This window comes from Xiphophorus hellerii, chromosome 14, assembly GCF_003331165.1.
Source record: "Xiphophorus hellerii strain 12219 chromosome 14, Xiphophorus_hellerii-4.1, whole genome shotgun sequence".
NCBI classification, from domain to species: domain Eukaryota; kingdom Metazoa; phylum Chordata; class Actinopteri; order Cyprinodontiformes; family Poeciliidae; genus Xiphophorus; species Xiphophorus hellerii.
The window spans coordinates 27570975-27594398 of NC_045685.1; the positions used below are offsets into that span (position 1 = coordinate 27570975).

Consider the following 23424-nt stretch of genomic DNA (forward strand, 5'->3'; position numbering starts at 1 on the left):
CTTTACACACGCAACATTGTGGGAGATCTGGACAAAAAGACAAAACAAAAGCCTTTAAATGTCAATCAAACAAGGAAGTCTTCATTTTAATATTTTGTTGGATAAAAACAGGATTTTTGGAGGGTTATTCTAAAATCGCAATCTTACAAGAATGAACATTAACTCAACCAATGAGGTTCTTCTGACCAGAATGGAAACTAGATGTGAGTCAAAATATGATATTATGGACCTCCAGGTGACCAAACAAGATGGTGATAGCTTAACTTAGTGGCTTAATCTAGTGGCTTCCATTCAAATATTACAAAAAGTTTTCTTCCTCTATGTAGCTTCAGGATATATATCACATTAAAGAATGACATAAAATCTCTAAAGCAAAGCCCTAAAGTGCTTTCAAATCTTGACCCACTGATATTGTCAGACATTGCTCCACTCACACACTCAACACACACTTTCAAAAGCACGACTAAATCTCAGCCTTTACTTTCCTGCGATTCGCAGCAGAATTGGTAACAGTGGGGTGATTGTTGTTAACATGCAGAAAATAATGGCAAAATGATCCTATCGAAATATTTGACATGAATGTTGGACACTTTGGAAGATTAAATATGAAAGGTGAAAATGGACAATGATATAAATTATTTAAGTCATTTATTTAATGCAATGGGCCCTCCCCCCTGGACTTCGTCTGTCTCCTGGTCCATTTCCTCCCCTCCACCCCCATCTTATGTTCCTTCGTTTGCCTCCTCTCCCCCAAATCCAGGCGACATTTCCCATATTCTCAAACCTACAGCTTGACAGGTATGGGACAAGGTGAGAGTTCATCTATTAAACTCACTGAAGATGAATACATAAACTAAAAGCTGGAGTATAGACATTTTTTATAAGATAAGACTGTCACGGATCACAAACTGTAATTTAGATATTATATGATGAATAGTAAACAGTCCAGGTCAAAGTTGATCATTCCAAGTATTTTAAATACTTAGAATGATATGAGATGCGTTTAAGGCACTTTTTAAAGTAGGAAATTAAACCTCAATGACACCAATAAGCAACTAATTTGTAGAATAAAAGTTAAATTATAGCTAAAATTAAACATAATTGAGACTTTTACTATTTTTATTTTTTTAGGGCTAGCAGAGAAGAACCTGCTGGCCCTTACAGCCAACCAGTGAGTATTTAATATTTATCATTTGTGCAGATTGTTTAAATAGTTTTCAGACACAGTGATGTTTAACCAGTCTCTCCAGTAAACTGTATTCGGTGTAAGATTTCCTTCAGTGTAACGTTTGTTTGGGGTTTTTTTGTTTGTTTTTTGTCTTTAAGTAGTGTTAATCATTGATATTTTCAGGCTAGTATCCTAGCTTTCCTATACTGCTTTGCAATTCACTGAAATGTCTGTTTCACAAAAACAAATGCCTATCCTTTCTGCATGTTCTAAATATGCATTTTATATTTTGATTTTATTTTTCATTTGATCTGGAAATGAATCTTTTTTTCCATTTTAGTTTTTTTTCTCTTTTTAAGTTTAGTTGGAGTAAGGTATTTCATGATTATGGATTGTTGTTGTGATGTGGTTTAGACTGATATATTTGATTAGATATAAGTTTTCTATTAAGCTTGGGTTTTTGTTTTGACGTTGATTTTTGTTTGTTTTTCCTTTTAAATGTTTTTTTTTTTATTGTTAATTTTTTTTCCTCCTTAATTAGCTTTTGTGTTACATTTTCTTTTTCTTTATTATTGTTTCTTGGGTTTTTATGTCTTCAATCATTGGTATGATACCTCCACACTTTTCCTGGACAGAACATATAGAGGACCGCCTCCCTGGCAAGGAGGGGCTGCAAGATAACTTTTCCTACCAAACACAGTCATATTGTTATAGGGTTGAACAGGTGAATGCCGGTAGGTTTTTCGTATCTTGTGTATATGTGTTTTGTTGTTTTTGTTACATCTTCCAGGATAGTGTTGTGTTATGTCTTATGAATGAGGAGGGAATTGTGTGTTGATCTTTATCCTTGGTATAAAACTCATGTGTTTCTCTGCCTGACAGAGCTTTTCATCCAGACCTGCTTCATTACTGACTGTCCTACAAGCTCTCTGTATTGTGCACAACATATGAATAAACCTGACTGAGTGATTTCACCTGAACAGTGCTTGGAAATAGTATTTTTTCCACAACAGTAATCTATTAATAAAGTTTGACTGACCTATTTGACTATTTTGATGACATTCCCTTTAGCGCAGCTCCATCTAATGGATGCATAACGTAACTCCAGCCTCTACTGTAGCGTCTATCCTATGCGCCTTAAATACGGTGCAACTTATATATGAAAAAAGTTTTAAAATAGGCCATTCATTGAAGGTGCGCCTTATAATGTGGTGCGCCCTATAGTGCGGAAAATATGGTAATTATGCTTTATAATAATTGTAAAAAATAAAGGTAAATGCTTCACGGATTTCGCCGATCATGGGTTCTTTTGGGAACACAACCCCCGAGAAAAACGAGGGTTCACTGTATAGGTACATGTTTAAATAAAATGAAGATTGTTGAACTACTGACATGTCTCTGAAATTCCAAGCAAAAACTTTGTGTTTATTTTCAGAAAATGAGAAAAGGTCAAAATAATTTAAAAATGCAGTGCTTTCAGACCTTGAATAATGCAAAGAGAACTAGTTCATATTCATTTAGAGACAACAAAACAAATGTTTTAACTCAGGAAGAGTTCAGAAATCAATATTTGGGGGAATAACCAGGAGGTTTTCAATGGGGTTTAGTGCAGTGGTCTCTTCATTTTTTCCAGACCTGTATGTAGTTGTTAACGGTTTTAGTTGGACAAAACTATTGAATTTCTTATGTGAATGTATGTAAATAAGCAGTGAAGTTTAGAAAAATGCACCAACAAATAACTTCTCTTGGTCCTTAGCACTGCTGGGGGCTAAGGACCCCTAAAGGTCAGATCCTAGAATCGCCCCTGGGTTTAAATATTCTGCTATTAGAGCAGAATACTCCAGTCCAGGTTTGAAGAGTCTGGGTGTTGTAGTTTTTAAACTAGAGTCGATTAAACATGCGGAAGGAAAAAATAGGTGGAATCGCCCTTTAGCCATTTCCCGAATCGGAAGCTTGAATTGGAAACCAACTTCAGCTTCGTCTTTCTTAAACCTGATTAATCAGTAAAACATGAAGGTGTTTCGTACCTATCCGGTGTAAGATGATCCTCGGTATCCGGGTAAAATCCATCAGTCTGCGCTGATCCTCCATCTCTTCCTCCATCTTAACGTTGATTTCTTTCCACTCTGTGAATGTTTCTCCAGCAGGAGTTACCTGCTCGTTGATAAACTCTCTCTGAGGCGGAACTGAAGACATTTTCACTGAAAACACGGAAATATTTACCGAAAACACCAAACCTGTTTCCAAGCTACCTTGTAAGATGAGCTAATGCTACCTCGTGAGCTCCGTAGCTTTCCGTGTGTTTCACTTTGGCTGCACTGAAGAAACTGTAAACGATTTTTAGTTCCCCTTTGAATTTTCCACTTTGAGCCTCCTCTCAACATAAAGTTATATTAAATATCTTACAACATTAATAAAAGGTTTATATATTTCAGTGAGTGAAACACAGTATTAAAGTAATTACACAAACACACGGATGTTTCCAAGCCTTTTATTTCTGTTAATTATGAGGATTTTCCACATTTAATGGAAACACAGCATTTATGATTAGAATAATACATCATACTGACACTAATGAAAAAAAGAATTATTTAAAAATGTGAGCTTGGAGTCAGTTATCAAAAGATATTTTTAATCTTACAAAAGAACCATATTAGAAGGTATTTTAATTTCTTGTGTGTGATCGTTTCAGCTTGTGAAACAGAGTCTAATATTATAGTTTTGTGATTCAGTTTTGAAGTTAAACAGTAAATGGCTACATATATTATAGAGGAACGCAGAGAATTGTTGTGATCGTTTTAGCTTGTAAAACAGTCTAAGTGGTATCAAAACGTGCGGCTCAATCCCGGCATTTAGCTATTACTGTTATTGGGAATCGGAGTTACGATGGCGACGTAAAAAGCTAAAAACGAGCAAAATTTCCAACTGCAGAAACACAGAGCATAACTGAAACCAACTGCCGCCCCATTAGAGTGAGAAATGAAGTGGACTTTTGACCCCAAAACAATTTAGAAATCGCCGTCACGCCCACAAATATCGCCCGATTGGTGTCAAACTCGGTCATGACATCGATACGCATGCCTGCTCCAGTAAAATGTTTTCAAAATTTCTCTAGGGCTTACGGTTTTCTGTCAAGGTGCTTCAGGGCGAAATCATGCGGCAGGGTAACTGACGCTCTCCCAGATTCATTTCCATGTATTTCTGAAAAATTTCAGAACTCGGCGCACACCATCTATGTCTCATCACCGTTATTACTGAGAGTGAGGTAGAGATATGAATCGCGGGCGACAAATAGCCCTCTCATACTCTTCAAACGGTTTTCGAATCTGTAACACGGTTCCCGAACGGGAAGGAGTTGTTCGGACTGCTTTTTTAAATAAAAACTGACTAGGTGTCTCACAAAGATTGAATTCTTTTCCACCTTTCTGTCTCACACTCACACAACAGCTTAGTTGCTCTTTAGAACTACAATGACTGAAGGTTAGGACTACAACATGGCGGACACTCAGTGCCTACAAAAGAGGTCTGAGCTGAATGTCAGAACTACAAACATGGTGGAACTGTCAGTTACTACAGAGGAGGACTGAGCTGGCCTTTAGAACTACTTGTGTTTTGGGTGTTTTATAACTGATTTAAAATTAAGCTTACTCATTACATTTGTGTAGCCCTTTCAAAAAAAGCTTACATACTCATTTTAGCTTATACATTAATATTAACATACTGAATGGTGCAAGACCATGTTAATCAACATGCTTGTTACTCTCCACATGCTATTGATTACATTGCAGGTTTCTTTAGCATTGATGCTAATTTTTAGCATCAGAACGCTGGGTACAAACCGACGGGCACATTTTGGCAGGCCCCGGTTGAATTTCTTCAGGAATTTTCTAGTTTTGTATTTTGTGATTCAGTCTTGAAGTTAACAGTAAATAAATACATATTTTATAGAGGAGCGCAGAGATTCGTTGTTTTGACTTGTAAAGATGGAGAATAACTGACTGTGTTGTGAAAAAAAGGTTCATGTTGCCAAAAAAGTAGTGAAAACATGAAAGGTCACTGAAGAGACAAGATGTGAGAACAAGACAGATCACTTTAACTAAAGCCATCAAAACAATAAAAGTCTTCTGGTTATTTTGAAAAATTCTTGGCCTGTTTTTATGTCTGATATTTTTATAAGAGAGATCACTTTAATTACAGCCATAAAATCAACAATTTGATTGACAACAAAACTGAAAAGGATCATTAATCCAAAGCTCTTAACAACAGAAAGCATTGGGCGAGTTGATTAATTTATGGATTTTTGATGGGTTTTTAAAAAAATATCCTTCAAATGCAAAAGATATTTCTGACTTGTTTTTGTGTCACATTACAGTATTGTAGATCGTCTGCAATGTTATCTCTGGATACAGTAACTGAAAGGTGCATGAAACGTCCATAAAGATGTAGTTTCTGACAATGCAGAATTAATTAATAACTAATGAAAACATTACATTTTAGATTAGAATATTAAATCAGTCTAATTGATGAAAAAATACTTTTAATTTTGTAAAATTTAATGAATATGACATTTTTTGAAAACCGTCTTGAATTCTGATATTGAGGAAATGAAAAAAATTCAATTTGTGTAAAAACTCATGTTTTACTGTTATTGCAAGGATCTTTAGATGCTTTACTTAAAGCTGACATTTAAAAATATGGCAACAGTTAATGACGATGACAATCACTGAATAATCCATCAATATTTATTCACGTCAACAGTTATTAAAAAGCATATTCTGCTCAAAATACTAGTGTATATTTTAACATACCTTTTTAATAATATACTTTGCTTCTCATAGCAAAGTGTAACAATGACAAAAATTTGGGAACATAAAAACCTCTCTGTGGTTAGCTCTAAATCAAAATCTGACCAGATCAAAATTATTTTAGAGATTTTTTTCAAACATCAGTTTTATTTATGGAAAAAACAAGAACATTTCACTGCTTTCATTTCTAAAGTATTTTACATCCAGTCATACACAGAAACTTCAAATAAAAGCTAAACTCAATTATTCTACATGGTACAGAACTCCATGAAAACTGAAATGCACAGAAATTAATCCTGTCTGAATGTGTTCCCCTCTTTAACTTCAGTATCTAATGGGATACTGATGGGGATCTTAAGTACAAATACGATTGAGAATTAAAACAAAAAACTGGATTAAGGAAAACAAGCTGCTAGGCAAAAGTAGACCTCAGGTTTATCTTGGTCAGACAGTGAAAGACACAATCACAGTGAATCACTAGCAGCCTGCAAGAATCTGTTGACTTTAATATGTTCAACTTGCTGTTTACATCATCTGACCAGATTTTCCATAAGATTAGATGCCAAATTGGATCGGATCTGTTTTGGACCTATGGATTCTCATCAGAGTGAGTCTTCATGTGACGAGATAAATTACTTGTGTTACTGTAACTTTTTCCACAGCTCCCACATGAGAATGGCTTCTCACCCGTGTGAATTCTCATGTGAACATTTAAATCACCTTTTTGAGAGAAACGTTTTCCACACGACCCACAAGAGAAAGGCTTCTCACCCGTGTGAATTCTCATGTGAACATTTAAAACACCTTTTTGAGCGAAACGTTTTCCACAAGTCCCACAAGTGAAAGGCTTCTCACCTGTGTGAATTCTCATGTGATGAGTTAAAGTATGTTTTTCTCTGTAACTCTTTCCACAGATCCCACAAGCGAAAGGCTTCTCACCTGTGTGAATTCTCATGTGATGAGTTAAAGTCCCCTTTTCACTGTAACTCTTTCCACAGATCCCACATGAGAAGGGCTTCTCACCTGTGTGAACTTTCATATGAGCATTTAAAAGAGTTTTTAGGGAGAAACCTCTTCCACAAGACCCACAAGAGAAAGGCCTCTCACCTGTGTGAATTTTCATATGAACATTTAAATAATGTTTGCGAGAGAAACCTCTTCCACAAGACCCACAAGCGAAAGGCTTTTCACCTGTGTGAATTCTCATGTGAACATTTAAATGAGTTTTTAGGGAGAAACCTCTTCCACAAGACCCACAAGAGAAAAGCTTCTCATCTGTGTGAGTTATCATGTGGACATTTAGAGCGTCCTTTCGAGAGAAACTCTTTCCACAGGATCCACAAGAGAAAGGCTTCTCACCTGTGTGAATTCTCATGTGAACATTTAAAACACCTTGTTGAGAGAAACGTTTTCCACACGACCCACAAGAGAAAGGCTTCTCACCTGTGTGAATTTTCATGTGACGAGATAAAGTCCCTCTTTCACTGTAACTCTTTCCACAGATCCCACAAGGAAAAGGCTTCTCACCTGTGTGAATTCTCATGTGAACATTTAAATTAGATTTTAGGGAGAAACGTCTTCCACAAGTCCCACAAGAGAAAGGCTTCTCATCTGTGTGAGTTACCATATGGACATTTAGAGTATTCTTTCGAGAGAAACTCTTTCCACAGGATCCACAGGAGAAAGGCTTCTCACCTGTGTGAATTCTCATGTGCCAAGTTAAAGTCCCTCTTTCACTGTAACTCTTTCCACAGGTCCCACATGAGAAAGGCTTCTCACCTGTGTGAACTTTCATATGAGCATTTAGATGGCCTTTCCGAGAGAAACTCTTTCCACAAGTCCCACAAGAAAAAGGCCGCTCATCTTTGTGAATTCTTATGTGTCTCAGCAAGATATCTTTTTGAGAAAAGGTTTTATAACAAATTTTACAAGAATATAATTTTTGCCCTGCGTGAGCTTTCTTGTGCTTTTTTTGTTTTGAAGTGTCAGTTCTGCCTTTCTGCTCTTTCGTTGTCTCATATTTCTCCTTTTGTTTTTGTTCTTCCTTTCTCTTTTTTCCCGGGTCTTCAGAATTGATTCCTTCCTGATTCTGGTTCTCAGTTTCTGTAGAGCCATGAGAGATGAGTTGGTTCCTCTGTGGTTCTGTTTCATTGAGAACCTCCTCCTCTTTACACACGCAACATTGTGTGAGATCTGGAGAAAAAGACAAAACAAAAGCCTTTAAATGTCAATCAAACAAGGAAGTCTTCCTATTAATATTTTGTTGGATAAAAACAGGATTTTTTTCTGGCTCTGGAAAGAGGTTCCGCAGCATCCGGTGCAGATCCACCAGGTTCCGAAACAGCTTTTTCCCACTTGTCATCAGACTGCTGAGCTCTTAACTGGACTGCACTCAAAATCTGGTCTCCACTTCATACCTTGCACATGTACAGAGCTAAATAACTTCCATTTTACTGTCAGTCCTGCACTTTATATTTTATATTCATATTTTATACTGTATATTATTTTATTCTGGAGTAACCTCACAACATTGGAACCTCAAAACATTGTCCTGAGCCGTATGCAACGAAATTTCATTCTGTATACACCCTGTGCATGCAAAATGACAATAAAGTCAGTCTAAGTCTATTTGACTATTTTGTTGACATTCCCTTTAGCGCAGCTCCATCTAATGGATGCATAACGTAACTCCAGCCTCTACTGTAGCGTCTATCCTATGCGCCTTAAACACGGTGCAACTTATATATGAAAAAAGTTTTAAAATAGGCCATTCATTGAAGGTGCGCCTTATAATGTGGTGCGCCCTATAGTGCGGAAAATATGGTAATTATGCTTTATAATAATTGTAAAAAATAAAGGTAAATGCTTCACGGATTTCGCCGATCATGGGTTCTTTTGGGAACACAACCCCCGAGAAAAACGAGGGTTCACTGTATAGGTACATGTTTAAATAAAATGAAGATTGTTGAACTACTGACATGTCTCTGAAATTCCAAGCAAAAACTTTGTGTTTATTTTCAGAAAATGAGAAAAGGTCAAAATAATTTAAAAATGCAGTGCTTTCAGACCTTGAATAATGCAAAGAGAACTAGTTCATATTCATTTAGAGACAACAAAACAAATGTTTTAACTCAGGAAGAGTTCAGAAATCAATATTTGGGGGAATAACCAGGAGGTTTTCAATGGGGTTTAGTGCAGTGGTCTCTTCATTTTTTCCAGACCTGTATGTAGTTGTTAACGGTTTTAGTTGGACAAAACTATTGAATTTCTTATGTGAATGTATGTAAATAAGCAGTGAAGTTTAGAAAAATGCACCAACAAATAACTTCTCTTGGTCCTTAGCACTGCTGGGGGCTAAGGACCCCTAAAGGTCAGATCCTAGAATCGCCCCTGGGTTTAAATATTCTGCTATTAGAGCAGAATACTCCAGTCCAGGTTTGAAGAGTCTGGGTGTTGTAGTTTTTAAACTAGAGTCGATTAAACATGCGGAAGGAAAAAATAGGTGGAATCGCCCTTTAGCCATTTCCCGAATCGGAAGCTTGAATTGGAAACCAACTTCAGCTTCGTCTTTCTTAAACCTGATTAATCAGTAAAACATGAAGGTGTTTCGTACCTATCCGGTGTAAGATGATCCTCGGTATCCGGGTAAAATCCATCAGTCTGCGCTGATCCTCCATCTCTTCCTCCATCTTAACGTTGATTTCTTTCCACTCTGTGAATGTTTCTCCAGCAGGAGTTACCTGCTCGTTGATAAACTCTCTCTGAGGCGGAACTGAAGACATTTTCACTGAAAACACGGAAATATTTACCGAAAACACCAAACCTGTTTCCAAGCTACCTTGTAAGATGAGCTAATGCTACCTCGTGAGCTCCGTAGCTTTCTGTGTGTTTCACTTTGGCTGCACTGAAGAAACTGTAAACGATTTTTAGTTCCCACTTGAATTTTCCGCTTTGAGCCTCTTCTTCTTCTTCTTCTTTTTGTTTTTAATGACGGTTGGCAAGCAACTTAATGGTGTGCATTACCGCCACCTACTGGTATGGAGTGTGGATCAGAACGCAACTTAAAAAACAAACAAAAAAAAAAACACTAAATCCTTGCTATCAGTTTAGTTTTCTTAAGAAATTTTATGAAATAACATAAATATTCAGAGGAAGAGGAATATCCCAAAATATCTGGTATTTTAAACTGTAACTTATTCTTTAGAAGCCTATATTCTAATTTCCTTCTCTCCTCGGAGTACTTTGGACATAACAATAAAACATGTTCTACTGTCTCTTCTTGAAAACAAAGATCACAATTACCTGATGGATGTTTCCCCATTTTAAATAGTGTACTGTTTAAACCTGTATGACCAAACCGTAATCTGGATATAATGTTTTCTTCTTTTCTACTTCTTCCTGTTGCCCTCATTGCACCAACTGTCCTTTGAATACAATAAAGCCATCTACCAGTTCTTTCTTCTTCCCACTGCTTCTGCCATCTTCCCTTAACCTTTTGTTTTATAATAGATTTTATTTCCTCTTTACTAAAAGGAATCAGTATCTCAATGCAACTGTTTTTTGAAGCTTGTTTTGCATATTTGTCCGCCAACTCATTTCCTTTTATTCCTATATGCGATGGAATCCATGTAAAAATGACAATTAATCCCATGGCCTGAATTCTATAAAGTATTAACTGAATCTCAAATAAAAGGTCTGGCCTACTATTAGACTGATTATGTTTAATTGAATATAACGATGAACTTGAATCAGAACAAATGAAACTTCTCAGAGGACGAACCTCTTCAATCCATCCTAATGCCAGAATTATTCCCATCATCTCCCCTCTAAACACTGAAACGCCATCAGAAATCCTCTTATACTTTTTAATATTAAATCCTGGAACGATAAACGACACCCCATTGTTGCTACTTAAACTTTTAGACGCATCTGTATACACTTGAACATAATCAAAGTATTTATTTTCTATATATGATTGCACTGAGTATGATTCTGAAATATTTCCTTTTTTCCTCATCTCCAACAAAGATAAATCCACAATGATTTCATGAAACAGAGATGGATGGACCGGTGATAATGGAACTGTTTCACTCATTTTTATAGATGACAAATCAAAATCTTTCACGTCACTCTCTATCTCCCAACCAAAGGATTTTAAAGTCTTTTTCCCCTTTTCCCAGCTAGGTTTTAAAATTTCTTGACATGGATGGTTTTCATACTGACCCTTTAAATAACTCCAGTAAGATAATCTTAACTGTAATCTTCTGAGGTAAAGTGGTATTTCCCCCACTTCAACTAACAAAGCTGAGATCGGAGTTGTTCTGATGGCTCCTGTACACAACCTCAAGGCTTGATACTGAATAATGTCTAATTTTTTAAGAAGTGTTTCTGATGCTGATCCAAAGGCCAGGCTACCATAATCTAATACAGATCTTATTAAACCCGTATATATTGTTTTCAATGCTTTCCTCTCAGCACCCCACTCTCTTCCCACCAAACAACTCATAATATTTAAAACTCTCTTACATTTATCCACTACTTTTTGAATATGTCTACTCCAAGTAAGTTTTTCATCCATCCACAAACCCAAAAATTTAAACTCATTTACTCTTTCTAAATCATGTTTATACAAATACAATTTTAGATCATTAGATATTTTCTTTCTAGTGAAAAATAAGGTCTTTGTTTTATCTATTGAAATTTTAAAACCCCAATTATATGACCACTCTTCTATACTCTATATTGCTTCTTGTAATTTCTTAACTATAAATTTCAAGTTCTTACCTCTCTTCCAAATTGCTCCATCATCAGCAAATAATGAACAACCCATGCCACTCTCCAAATTGTCAAACATATCATTAATCATAATAGAGAAAAACAAAGGACTCACAAAACTTCCTTGAGGAGTTCCATTTTCAACAAAATATTTTTCTGACAACTGTTGACCTATTCTTACTTGTATAGATCTATTATGTAAAAAATCTTTTATCCAATTAAACATTGACCCTCTAACCCCCATTTTCCTTAATTTAATTAAAAACCCTTCTTTCCACATCATATCATAGGCTTTCTCTATGTCAAAGAAAACCGCCACCACACTCTCCTTGTTAACTTGCCCTTTTCTGATTTCATGTTCTAAACACAAAATAGGGTCCATAGTACTTCTACCTTTCCTAAATCCACTTTGAAATTTTGACAAATACCCCTTCTTCTCCACAAAATAACTCAGTCTTTCATTTATCATTCTTTCCATTATTTTGCATATATGTGAAGTTAACGCAATAGGCCTATAACTTGTAGGATTTGACTTCTCTTTCCCTGGCTTTAAGATTGGAACTATAATTGCTTCCTTCCATGCCACAGGTAAATAACCCCCTTCCCATATCTTATTAAAGAAATCTAATAATATCTTTTTAGATGAAATACTAAGTTTTTTAATCATAATATAAGAAATATTGTCTTTTCCTGGAGAAGAATTTTTTGTTTTCCTTAAAGCGTTGTTTAATTCAAATAATGAAAAGGAATTATTCAATAGATCATTATATTCTGTATCTACTTCTAACAGGTTAATATTTTCCCTAATAATAGAAACTCTTTTCCTTATTTCTTCTGTATTTAAATTATTGCTACTATGAATTTCAACAAATTTCCTAGCCATCATATTTGCCTTCTCCTCCTCATTTAGAGCCATTTCATCTTCATTCTTAAGAACTGGATTTCTACCTAGATTTTTAAACATATCCTCCATTTGATCTAAATTCAGTTTTTTACATGGATTATAAAATTTAATATCCTAATATTTTCTTTATTAATCCAGATTTCCACAGATATCCATTCTAAAGATGATCCTTTATCTACAAACCTATACTGAATCCCTTGCTTAACAAATATTACACAACCTCCTCCACTTTCTTGCTCCCTGTCCCTTCTAATGCCATCATATCCTGCTATCACAAAGTCTAGCTCTGGTTTAAGCCATGTTTCCTGAACACAAATAATATCTGGTTTAATTTCCAAACAGTTTATATAACCTTTAAATTCTTGACCATTTGCTATTAGACTTCTTGCATTCCATTGTAAGATAATCATTACAATCTTCCTCCACCTTGTTTTCCATCCATTTCAAGCCTTTTATTTATTAGTTCCCAAGATAAATCCTTCGCGGCTAAAAATTTTCTGCACCTTTCACTATAATTTTAATTTTTTCTGTTTTCTGTTTTACTTGATCAGTACAGTTGATTACATATGCCATGAATAATATTAATTTATCCATTGTGATTTCCATTCCAGATTGTGAAATCTGACTGGGCTCAACCCTCATGCTAGACATTACTTGTTGATTTTTCTGAACCGCTCTTTTCTCTTGAATACTTTTCGCTGCCTCTGCATAAGTGATGATGTTTTTAATTGTTCTCAGCTGTTGAATTTCTGCTGCCTTTTTCCTTGCCTCACAACCTCCATAGGCTACATTATGCTGACCACCACAGTTACAACATTTCATTTGTACATCCACTCCACATTCATCATATCGATGATCTCCTCCACCTTTGGCACATCTTTGCTTCCCTTTACACACTGCTGCAATATGACCATACCTTTGGCATTTAAAACAGCGCAAAGGGGGAGGGACATATGGTCTCACAGGAAAACTCATGAATCCTATTTTAACCTTATCAGGAAGGACTTCTCCTTGGAACTCCAAAAGAATCGATAGGCTCTCCATTTTTTCTCCATTCACATGCTTCAACAATCTTTTCAATCTCCGAACTTCTCCCCCCTGTATATTCTTTTTGAGTCTTTCTAAATCCTCCTCCAGCGGTATGCCAGTGATAACACCACGTGATACTCTATTTTCTCCAACAATTAATTTCTCACCAACTACTTTTTTGCAAATGTTGTCAATCTGCAAGCATTTATTCTTTTGGTCTTCAGATTTGCATTTTATCAACATGTTTCCATCTCGTAATGTTTAACAAACTCTACCTCTCCTAGTTTCTTTTTTATTTCTCTTGAAACTTGTATCGGACTTAAGTTAATATGCATATCTTCCTTCCTAAATTTAAGAATTACATTAAATTCTTCGTTTGTTACTTTCTTCCTGACCGCTCTATTTTCCTCATCTGAGCTGCACTCTTCCAAAGTTCGCTTACTATTCTGGCTACCAATTACTCTATCTTTCAAAACTTTCTCTTTACCTCTACCTCTTCCTCTTCCTACCGGAGTCCAGTTGTCAAAATCCATATCATCATCCTCACCACCTCCATCTGCCTTAGTTGTCATCCTAATCCAGTCACAAACCAGTTTATGCCAACCGCCGAGCTACTCCTTCCACCTGCTATCCCCGTGGACTGCAGGGGGCGGGACTGCTTGAGCCTCCTCTCAACATAAAGTTATATTAAATATCTTACAACATTAATAAAAGGTTCATATATTTCAGTGAGTGAAACACAGTATTAAAGTAATTACACAAACACAGGGATGTTTCCAAGCCTTTTATTTCTGTTAATTATGAGGATTTTCCACATTTAATGGAAACACAGCATTTATGATTAGAATAATACATCATACTGACACTAATGAAAAAAAGAATAATTTAAAAATGTGAGCTTGGAGTCAGTTATCAAAAGATATTTTTAATCTTACAAAAGAACCATATTAGAAGGTATTTTAATTTCTTGTGTGTGATCGTTTCAGCTTGTGAAACAGAGTCTAATATTATAGTTTTGTATTTTGTGTATCAGTTTTGAAGTTAAACAGTAAATGGCTACATATATTATAGAGGAACGCAGAGAATTGTTGTGATCGTTTTAGCTTGTAAAACAGTCTAAGTGGTATCAAAACGTGCGGCTCAATCCCGGCATTTAGCTATTACTGTTATTGAGAATCGGAGTTACGATGGCGACGTAAAAAGCTAAAAACGAGCAAAATTTCCAACTGCAGAAACACAGAGCATAACTGAAACCAACTGCTGCCCCATTAGAGTGAGAAATGAAGTGGACTTTTGACCCCAAAACAATTTAGAAATCGCCGTCACGCCCACAAATATCGCCCGATTGGTGTCAAACTCGGTCATGACATCGATACGCATGCCTGCTCCGGTAAAATGTTTTCAAAATTTCTCTAGGGCTTACGGTTTTCTGTCAAGGTGCTTCAGAGCGAAATCATGCGGCAGGGTAACTGACGCTCTCCCAGATTCACTTCCATGTATTTCTGAAAAATTTCAGAGCTCGGCGCACACCATCTATGTCTCATCACTGTTATTACTGAGAGTGAGGTAGAGATACGAATCGCGGGCGACAAATAGCCCTCTCATACGCTTCAAACGGTTTTCGAATACGTATCACGGTTCCCGATCACTTTAATTAAAGCCATAAAATCAACAATTTGAATGACAACAAAACTGAAAAGGATCATTAATCCAAAGCTCTTAACAACAGAAGGCATTGGGCGAGTTGATTAATTTATGGATTTTTGATGGATTTAAAAAAAATATCCTTCAAATGCAAAAGAGATTTCTGACTTGTTTTTGTGTCACATTACAGTATTGTAGATCGTCTGCAATGTTATCTCTGGATACAGTAACTGAAAGGTGCATGAAACGTCCATAAAGATGTAGTTTCTGACAATGCAGAATTAATTAATAACTAGTGAAAACATTACATTTGAGATTAGAATATTAAATCAGACTAATTGACGAAAAATACTTTTAATGTGGTAAAATGTAATGAATGTGACATTTTTTAAAATATGTCTTGAATTCTGATATTGAGGAAATGAAAAAAATTCAATTTGTGTAAAAACTCATGTTTTACTGTTATTGCAAGGATCTTTAGATGCTTTACTTAAAGCTGACATTTAAAAATATGGCAACAGTTAATGACGATGACAATCACTGAATAATCCATCAATATTTATTCACATCAACAGTTATTAAAAAGCATATTCTGCTCAAAATACTAGTGTATATTTTAACAAACCTTTTTAATAATATACTTTGCTTCTCATAGCAAAGTGTAACAATGACAAACATTTGGGAACATAAAAACCTCTCTGTGGATTAGCTCTAAATCAAAATCTGACCAGATCAAAATTATTTTAGAGATTTTTTTTCAAACAAACATCAGAGTTTTATTTATGGAAAAACAAGAACATTTCACTGCTTTCATTTCTAAAGTATTTTACATCCAGTCATACACAGAAACTTCAAATAAAAGCTAAACTCAATTATTCTACATGGTACAGAACTCCATGAAAACTGAAATGCACAGAAATTAATCCTGTCTGAATGTGTTCCCCTCTTTAACTTCAGTATCTAATGGGATACTGATGGGGATCTTAAGTACAAATACGACTGAGAATTAAAACAAAAAACTGGATTAAGGAAAACAAGCTGCTAGGCAAAAGTAGACCTCAGGTTTATCTTGGTCAGACAGTGAAAGACACAATCACAGTGAATCACTAGCAGCCTGCAAGAACCTGTTGACTTTAATATGTTCAACTTGCTGTTTACATCATCTGACCAGATTTTCCATAAGATTAGATGCCAAATTGGATCGGATCTGTTTTAGAACTATGGCTTCTCATCAGAGTGAGTCTTCATGTGACGAGATAAATTACTTCTGTTACTGTAACTTTTTCCACAGCTCCCACATGAGAATGGCTTCTCACCCGTGTGAATTCTCATGTGAACATTTAAATCACCTTTTTGAGAGAAACGTTTTCCACAAGTCCCACAAGAGAAAGGCCTCTCACCCGTGTGAATTCTCATGTGAACATTTAAAGAACCTTTTTGAGAGAAACTTCTTCCACAAGACCCACAAGAGAAAGGCTTCCCACCTGTGTGAATTCTCATGTGAACATTTAAATGAGTTTTTTGAGAGAAACTTCTTCCACAAGACCCACAAGAGAAAGGCTTCTCATCTGTGTGAGTTATCATGTGGACATTTAGAAAGTCCTTTCGAGAGAAACTCTTTCCACAGGATCCACAGAAGAAAGGCTTCTCACCTGTGTGAATTCTCATGTGATGAGTTAAAGTCCATTTTTTACTGTAACGTTTTCCACAGATCCCACAAGAGAAAGGCTTCTCACCTGTGTGAATTCTCATGTGATGAGTTAAAGTCCCTTTTTCACTGTAACTTTTTCCACAGATCCCACAAGCGAAAGGCTTCTCACCTGTGTGAATTGTCATGTGATGAGTTAAAGTCCATTTTTTACTGTAACGTTTTCCACAGATCCCACAAGAGAAAGGCTTCTCACCTGTGTGAATTCTCATGTGAACATTTAAATAAGTTTTTTGAGAGAAACTTCTTCCACAAGACCCACAAGAGAAAGGCTTCTCATCTGTGTGAGTTATCATGTGGACATTTAGAGCGTCCTTTCGAGAGAAACTCTTTCCACAGGTCTCACATGAGAAGGGCTTCTCACCTGTGTGAAGTTTCATATGAGCATTTACATGGCCTTTCCGAGAGAAACCTTTTCCACAAGTCCCACAAGAGAAAGTATTCTCACCTGCGTGAATTCTCATGTGAACATGTAAATGAGTTTTTAGGGAGAAACCTCTTCCACAAGTCCCACAAGAGAAAGGCTTCTCATCTGTGTGAGTTATCATGTGGACATTTAGAGCGTCCTTTCGAGAGAAACTCTTTCCACAGGATCCACAGGAGAAAGGCTTCTCACCTGTGTGAATTCTAATGTGCCGAGTTAAAGGCCCTCTTTCACTGTAACTCTTTCCACAGGTCCCACATGAGAAAGGCTTCTCACCTGTGTGAATTCTCATGTGAACATTTAAATTAGTTTTTAGGGAGAAACTTCTTCCACAAGACCCACAAGAGAAAGGCTTCTCACCTGTGTGAATTCTCATATGATGAGTTAAAGTCCCTCTGTTACTGTAACTCTTTCCACAGGTCCCACAAGAAAAAGGCCGCTCATATCTGTGAATTCTTCTGTGTCTTAGCAAGATATCGTTTCGAGAAAAGGTTTTATCACAAATTTTACAAGAATATAATTTTTGCCCTGCGTGAGCTTTTTTGTGCTTTTTTTGTTTTGAAGTGTCAGTTCTGCCTTTCTGCTCTTTGGTTTTCTCATATTTCTCCTTTTGTTTTTGTTCTTCCTTTCTCTTTTTTCCCGGGTCTTCAGAATTGATTCCTTCCTGATTCTGGCTCTCAGTTTCTGCAGAGCCATGAGAGATGAGTTGGTTCCTCTGTGGTTCTGTTTCATTGAGAACCTCCTCCTCTTTACACACACAACATTGTGGGAGATCTGGACAAAAAGACAAAACAAAAGCCTTTAAATGTCAATCAAACAAGGAAATTTTCCTATTAATATTTTGTTGGATAAAAACAGGATTTTTTTCTGGCTCTGGAAAGAGGTTCCGCAACATCCGGTGCAGGTCCACCAGGTTCCGAAACAGCTTTTTCCCACTTGCCATCAGACTGCTGAACTCTTAACTGGACTGCACTCAAAATCTGGTCTCCCCTTCACACCTTGCACATGTACAGAGCTAAATAACTTCCATTTTACTGTCAGTCCTGCACTTTATATTTTATATTCATATTTATATTCATATTTTATACTGTATTTTATCTTATTCTGGAGTAACCTCACAACATTGGAACCTCAAAACATTGTCGTGAGCCGTATGCAACGAAATGTCGTTCTGTATAAACCCTGTGCATGCAAAATGACAATAAAGTCAGTCTAAGTCTATTTGACTATTTTGATGACATTCCCTTTAGCGCAGCTCCATCTAATGGATGCATAACGTAACTCCAGCCTCTACTGTAGCGTCTATCCTATGCGCCTTAAACACGGTGCAACTAATATATGAAAAAAGTTTTAAAATAGGCCATTCATTGAAGGTGCGCCTTATAATGTGGTGCGCCTTATAGTGCGGAAAATACGGTAATTATGCTTTATAATAATTGTAAAAAATAAAGGTAAATGCTTCACGGATTTCGCCTATCATGGGTTCTTTTGGGAACACAACCCCCGAGAAAAACGAGGGTTCACTGTATAGGTACATGTTTAAATAAAATGAAGATTGTTGAACTACTGACATGTCTCTGAAATTCCGAGCAAAAACTTTGTGTTTATTTTCAGAAAATGAGAAAAGGTCAAAATAATTTAAAAATGCAGTGCTTTCAGACCTTGAATAAAGCAAAGAGAACTAGTTCATATTCATTTAGAAACAACAAAACAAATGTTTTAACTCAGGAAGAGTTCAGAAATCAATATTTGGGGGAATAACCAGGAGGTTTTCAATGGGGTTTAGTGCAGTGGTCTCTTCATTTTTTCCAGACCTGTATGTAGTTGTTAACGGTTTTTAGTTGGACAAAACTATTGAATTTCTTATGTGAATGTATGTAAATAAGCAGTGAAGTTTAGAAAAATGCACCAACAAATAACTTCTCTTGGTCCTTAGCACTGCTGGGGGCTAAGGACCCCTAAAGGTCAGATCCTAGAATCGCCCCTGGGTTTAAATATTCTGCTATTAGAGCAGAATACTCCAGTCCAGGTTTGAAGAGTCTGGGTGTTGTAGTTTTTAAACTAGAGTCGATTAAACATGCGGAAGGAAAAAATAGGTGGAATCGCCCTTTAGCCATTTCCCGAATCGGAAGCTTGAATTGGAAACCAACTTCAGCTTCGTCTTTCTTAAACCTGATTAATCAGTAAAACATGAAGGTGTTTCGTACCTATCCGGTGTAAGATGATCCTCGGTATCCGGGTAAAATCCATCAGTCTGCGCTGATCCTCCATCTCTTCCTCCATCTTAACGTTGATTTCTTTCCACCCTGTGAATGTTTCTCCAGCAGGAGTTACCTGCTCGTTGATAAACTCTCTCTGAGGCGGAACTGAAGACATTTTCACTGAAAACACGGAAATATTTACCGAAAACACCAAACCTGTTTCAAAACTACCTTCTAAGAGGAGCTAATGCTACCTCGTGAGCTCCGTAGCTTTCTGTGTGTTTCACTTTGGCTGCACTGAAGAAACTGTAAACGATTTTTAGTTCCCACTTGAATTTTCCACTTTGAGCCTCCTCTCAACATAAAGTTATATTAAATATTTTACAACATTAATAAAAGGTTCATATATTTCAGTGAGTGAAACACAGTATTAAAGTAATTACACAAACACACGGATGTTTCCAAGCCTTTTATTTCTGTTAATTATGAGGATTTTCCACATTTAATGGAAACACAGCATTTATGATTAGAATATTACATCATACTGACACTAATGAAAAAAAGGTAATTTCTCCTTTTCATGGAGCCTAAACTGTATGAACGGACACTATTTAGTTTATGCACAACTAAATGCATTTTAAAAAAACACATTTAAAAACAAAATTGTTCAAGATATTTTAGGATTGCAATACTTAAATCACACAATGTAATTTTACTTGTCTTTTATATGTTGAAGTAATTGAGAAAATTGGTTTGTATAAATTTAAGTAAATACAATCTATTTTTCTGCTTAGCCAGCAATTTGCCAGTTAGTTCCCCAGTCTGAACTTGTGAACAGTGTCTTGATTCAGTCAAATCTTCTATCCTGTATCTCCTGAACTCTGATATTCTACTACATCCACTCTGTGAATGTTTTGCTTGCTGGTCTTCATCATGCTTTGAATGCAGTATCTGGTTTCTCTTACTTTAACCCGCCCAACTTGCACCTCATGTTAGCCTTTTTGATACCCGCCCTGTGAGGCGGTGCTTCACAATACCCCTCCTGGTTGTTTCAGAAGATGAGAAGACATGCTGACTGAGTTTTAGACACCAGTAGCCAGGTCATGCAGCTTTTACTAGATGGCAGTCCTAAAAGTACATACCTTTAAAATATGAATAAATACATAATATTCCATAATTTTTTGATCCAGCAGTGATACAAGTTTAGTAATAATGCAAATCTTTCATCACATTTGCCCCACATTCCCTCCTAATTCAGGGATTGTGGTTTCTTAATTTCAGTGTTTATGCTACTGGACGAGAAACAGAGTTAAAATTGTCTTTTGTTCCTCACAGCACCTGTGCAGATCGATCACTGTGCGGTTTGAAGAGTTGGGTAGGAACTGTGTTTGCAGCCCCGGCCCTCATAATGAAGAACGGCTCTAGGAGCCGGTTCCCGTGGTTCAATTCAAAGAACCGACTCTAACAGCCCAAACATTCGGGACCGACCCATCAGCTAGATTCAGCAACCTATCTGTTTTTATTACGGATACGATAGTTTATAAAAACAGACATAGTATAAAATATATTTACTGAGATTACATTATAGAGTTCCAATTATAGCAGCATATTTTATGTTTCAGGTCAGTGTTGCTTCATAGACTGTCAGCTCCATCAGTATCAACCTCCAGGTAAAACAGCCGGTGTTGTTACACAGGTGAGAGATCTCCTGCTGCATGTTTCATTGGTAATCGTTCTGCACTGATTGCTGGAGAACTCAGACTTCAATCATAGTAGCAGGCAGAAATGAGGAACCTTTACTGGGGTCAGCAAAATGGAAGACACGGCGTGTCTTATCTCTCAAATATCAAATATCTCTACAAAAGGAAGAAAGGAGACCAACAGATTATTCAACCAGCTTTAGCTCTGTAGAGCAAATAATAATAATAATAATACAAAAGACTTTGAGGCATTTTTTTTAATCACATCACAAAAGAGAAAACTTTTGTCTAGATTAGTTCTGGAGAGCCGGTACCTCAGGCCAAACGGATCCAAAGAGAGACAGCAGACAGAAGCAGCACAAAACCAAGAGTAAAAAAAAAGACAAAAAGAAACAGATAATATTTCTGTGGGGACTTAATGGACCAACAACTGATTGATGGATGTAAGCTCCCGCTGATCTCCATCATCGCTGAGTGTTTGTGCTGCCGAGCCTCTTGAGGGGTTTAAAGAAAGGCCAACAGGAAAACATCTAAACGCGAAAATGAATGTACAGAATCACAGAGGAGGACAAAAAAGTCCCAATACAAACAGATAGCCAGCAGCGACGCTACATATTAAAACAAAGATTTAAAGGAGAGTTTCATTTTTCTTTGCAGTTTTCAGGTTTGTAAAAGTGTGAGTGTGTGAATACTTTTGAAAGGTTTTATGTTTCATTGGACACAATGAAACAAATCTGGAAATCTAAATTCACACATTTTATGTAAATATTGCCAAAAAAACGTCTCTCCATAAACTGCTTGTATAACAACATAGACAGTGTAACCAACGGTAACACATTCCAAAGATGAAGGAAAAATCTGTGATGTCACAACTAGAGTCATGCTTGTGATGTCATCAGCACTCTATCTATGTAACAAACTTCTACCTTCTTGTCATTGCTTGCTGCACTACTGAGGAGTTCAGACGCACGCAAAGCGCTTTTACAGTGAGATTGTTAGCAGACTGATTTGAACAAGTACTATTTTGTCAAAACATGGCACATCAAAGCCAAAATTGTTCCATCAGTGATTTAGCCAAAGGACGTCAGTATGGGTGGGTAGGGAACAGACCTCCTCCCTTTGATTTCCACATAGAGATACAACGACTTGCCTCTCTTTTAAAAATGGAGAAAGCAAAATTATTTGACCAGAACCAAAAGCTGGACGACACCCAAACAAAACTGGAGGAAACAAAAGCTGAGGTAGAGAGGCAGAGAGCTCTTAAGGAGATTTTCCTCAGCAGGAACATCGAGTTGAAGGAACAACTACAGGCAATTGAAAAGGGCAACAATCCAGAGACTCTCAGCCCAGCAATTATCGATTCTAAGGTGGACAGCGACACAAAACAGCAGCTGCAAGAGGACTTAGACCTAGCGAAGATAGATCATATTGCCACAGAGCGAGCGTTCATGTCAAGGATTGAGGAATTAAAAGATAAAAACAGAGCACTCCAACAAGAGCTGGACGACATGAAGGCTAAATACGAGGAGCTTCAGTCCAAATCTGAAGCAGACATTAGTGAGATCAAACGTCAGGCTGACCTGCAGGTGGTCAATGAAGACAAGATCAGACAGGGCCAAAATTTAATAGAGAAAATGTCCAAGGAGATCAGCAGCTTCAAGGAATCCGAGAAATACCTGTTGAGAGAACTGGAACAGATTAATGGTTCATACGAAGAACTAAAGTCGAGGTATGAAGCAGATTTGACTCATATGACAGAAGCTAATTTGGAAAAAACCAAGCATGATCTTGTTGAGCTCATCAAGGCACTCAGAGCAGAGAAGGACAACCTCAAACAGAGAAATGCAGAAGATATCTCTTTCCTCCAATGGCAATCAACTGAGGTAATAAAACATCTGCAATCTGTTCTGGAATTCGCAACAATTAATTACCACGAACTAAAAGCCAGATATGAAGGAAATGTTCTGACTCTAATGCAGCAGTTAGAAACATCTAAGCAGCATGTACATAAAGAGATTAAAACTTATTCAGAGCAAATGATGAGTGTCCTGAAGATTATCACCGAG

At 36.7% G+C, this 23424-nt stretch overlaps 2 protein-coding genes across 2 annotated transcripts; both read right to left on the reverse strand.

The window, feature by feature from the left end:
• Nucleotides 1-7156: 7156 nt before the first annotated feature.
• Nucleotides 7157-17775, reverse strand: LOC116732627 (gastrula zinc finger protein XlCGF57.1-like; the record flags this gene model as incomplete). Its single annotated transcript, XM_032582964.1, has 3 exons — nt 17734-17775; nt 17062-17649; nt 7157-7332 (listed from the first exon to the last, which is right to left on the reverse strand). Coding segments are annotated over exons 1-3 (780 nt in total), but the record flags the coding sequence as incomplete, so codon positions are not given.
• On the reverse strand, nt 15867-17044 carry LOC116732659 (gastrula zinc finger protein XlCGF49.1-like; the record flags this gene model as incomplete). The annotated part of the gene is made up of 1 exon (XM_032583011.1): nt 15867-17044. A coding segment is annotated over one exon (501 nt), but the record flags the coding sequence as incomplete, so codon positions are not given.
• Nucleotides 17776-23424: the final 5649 nt, after the last annotated feature.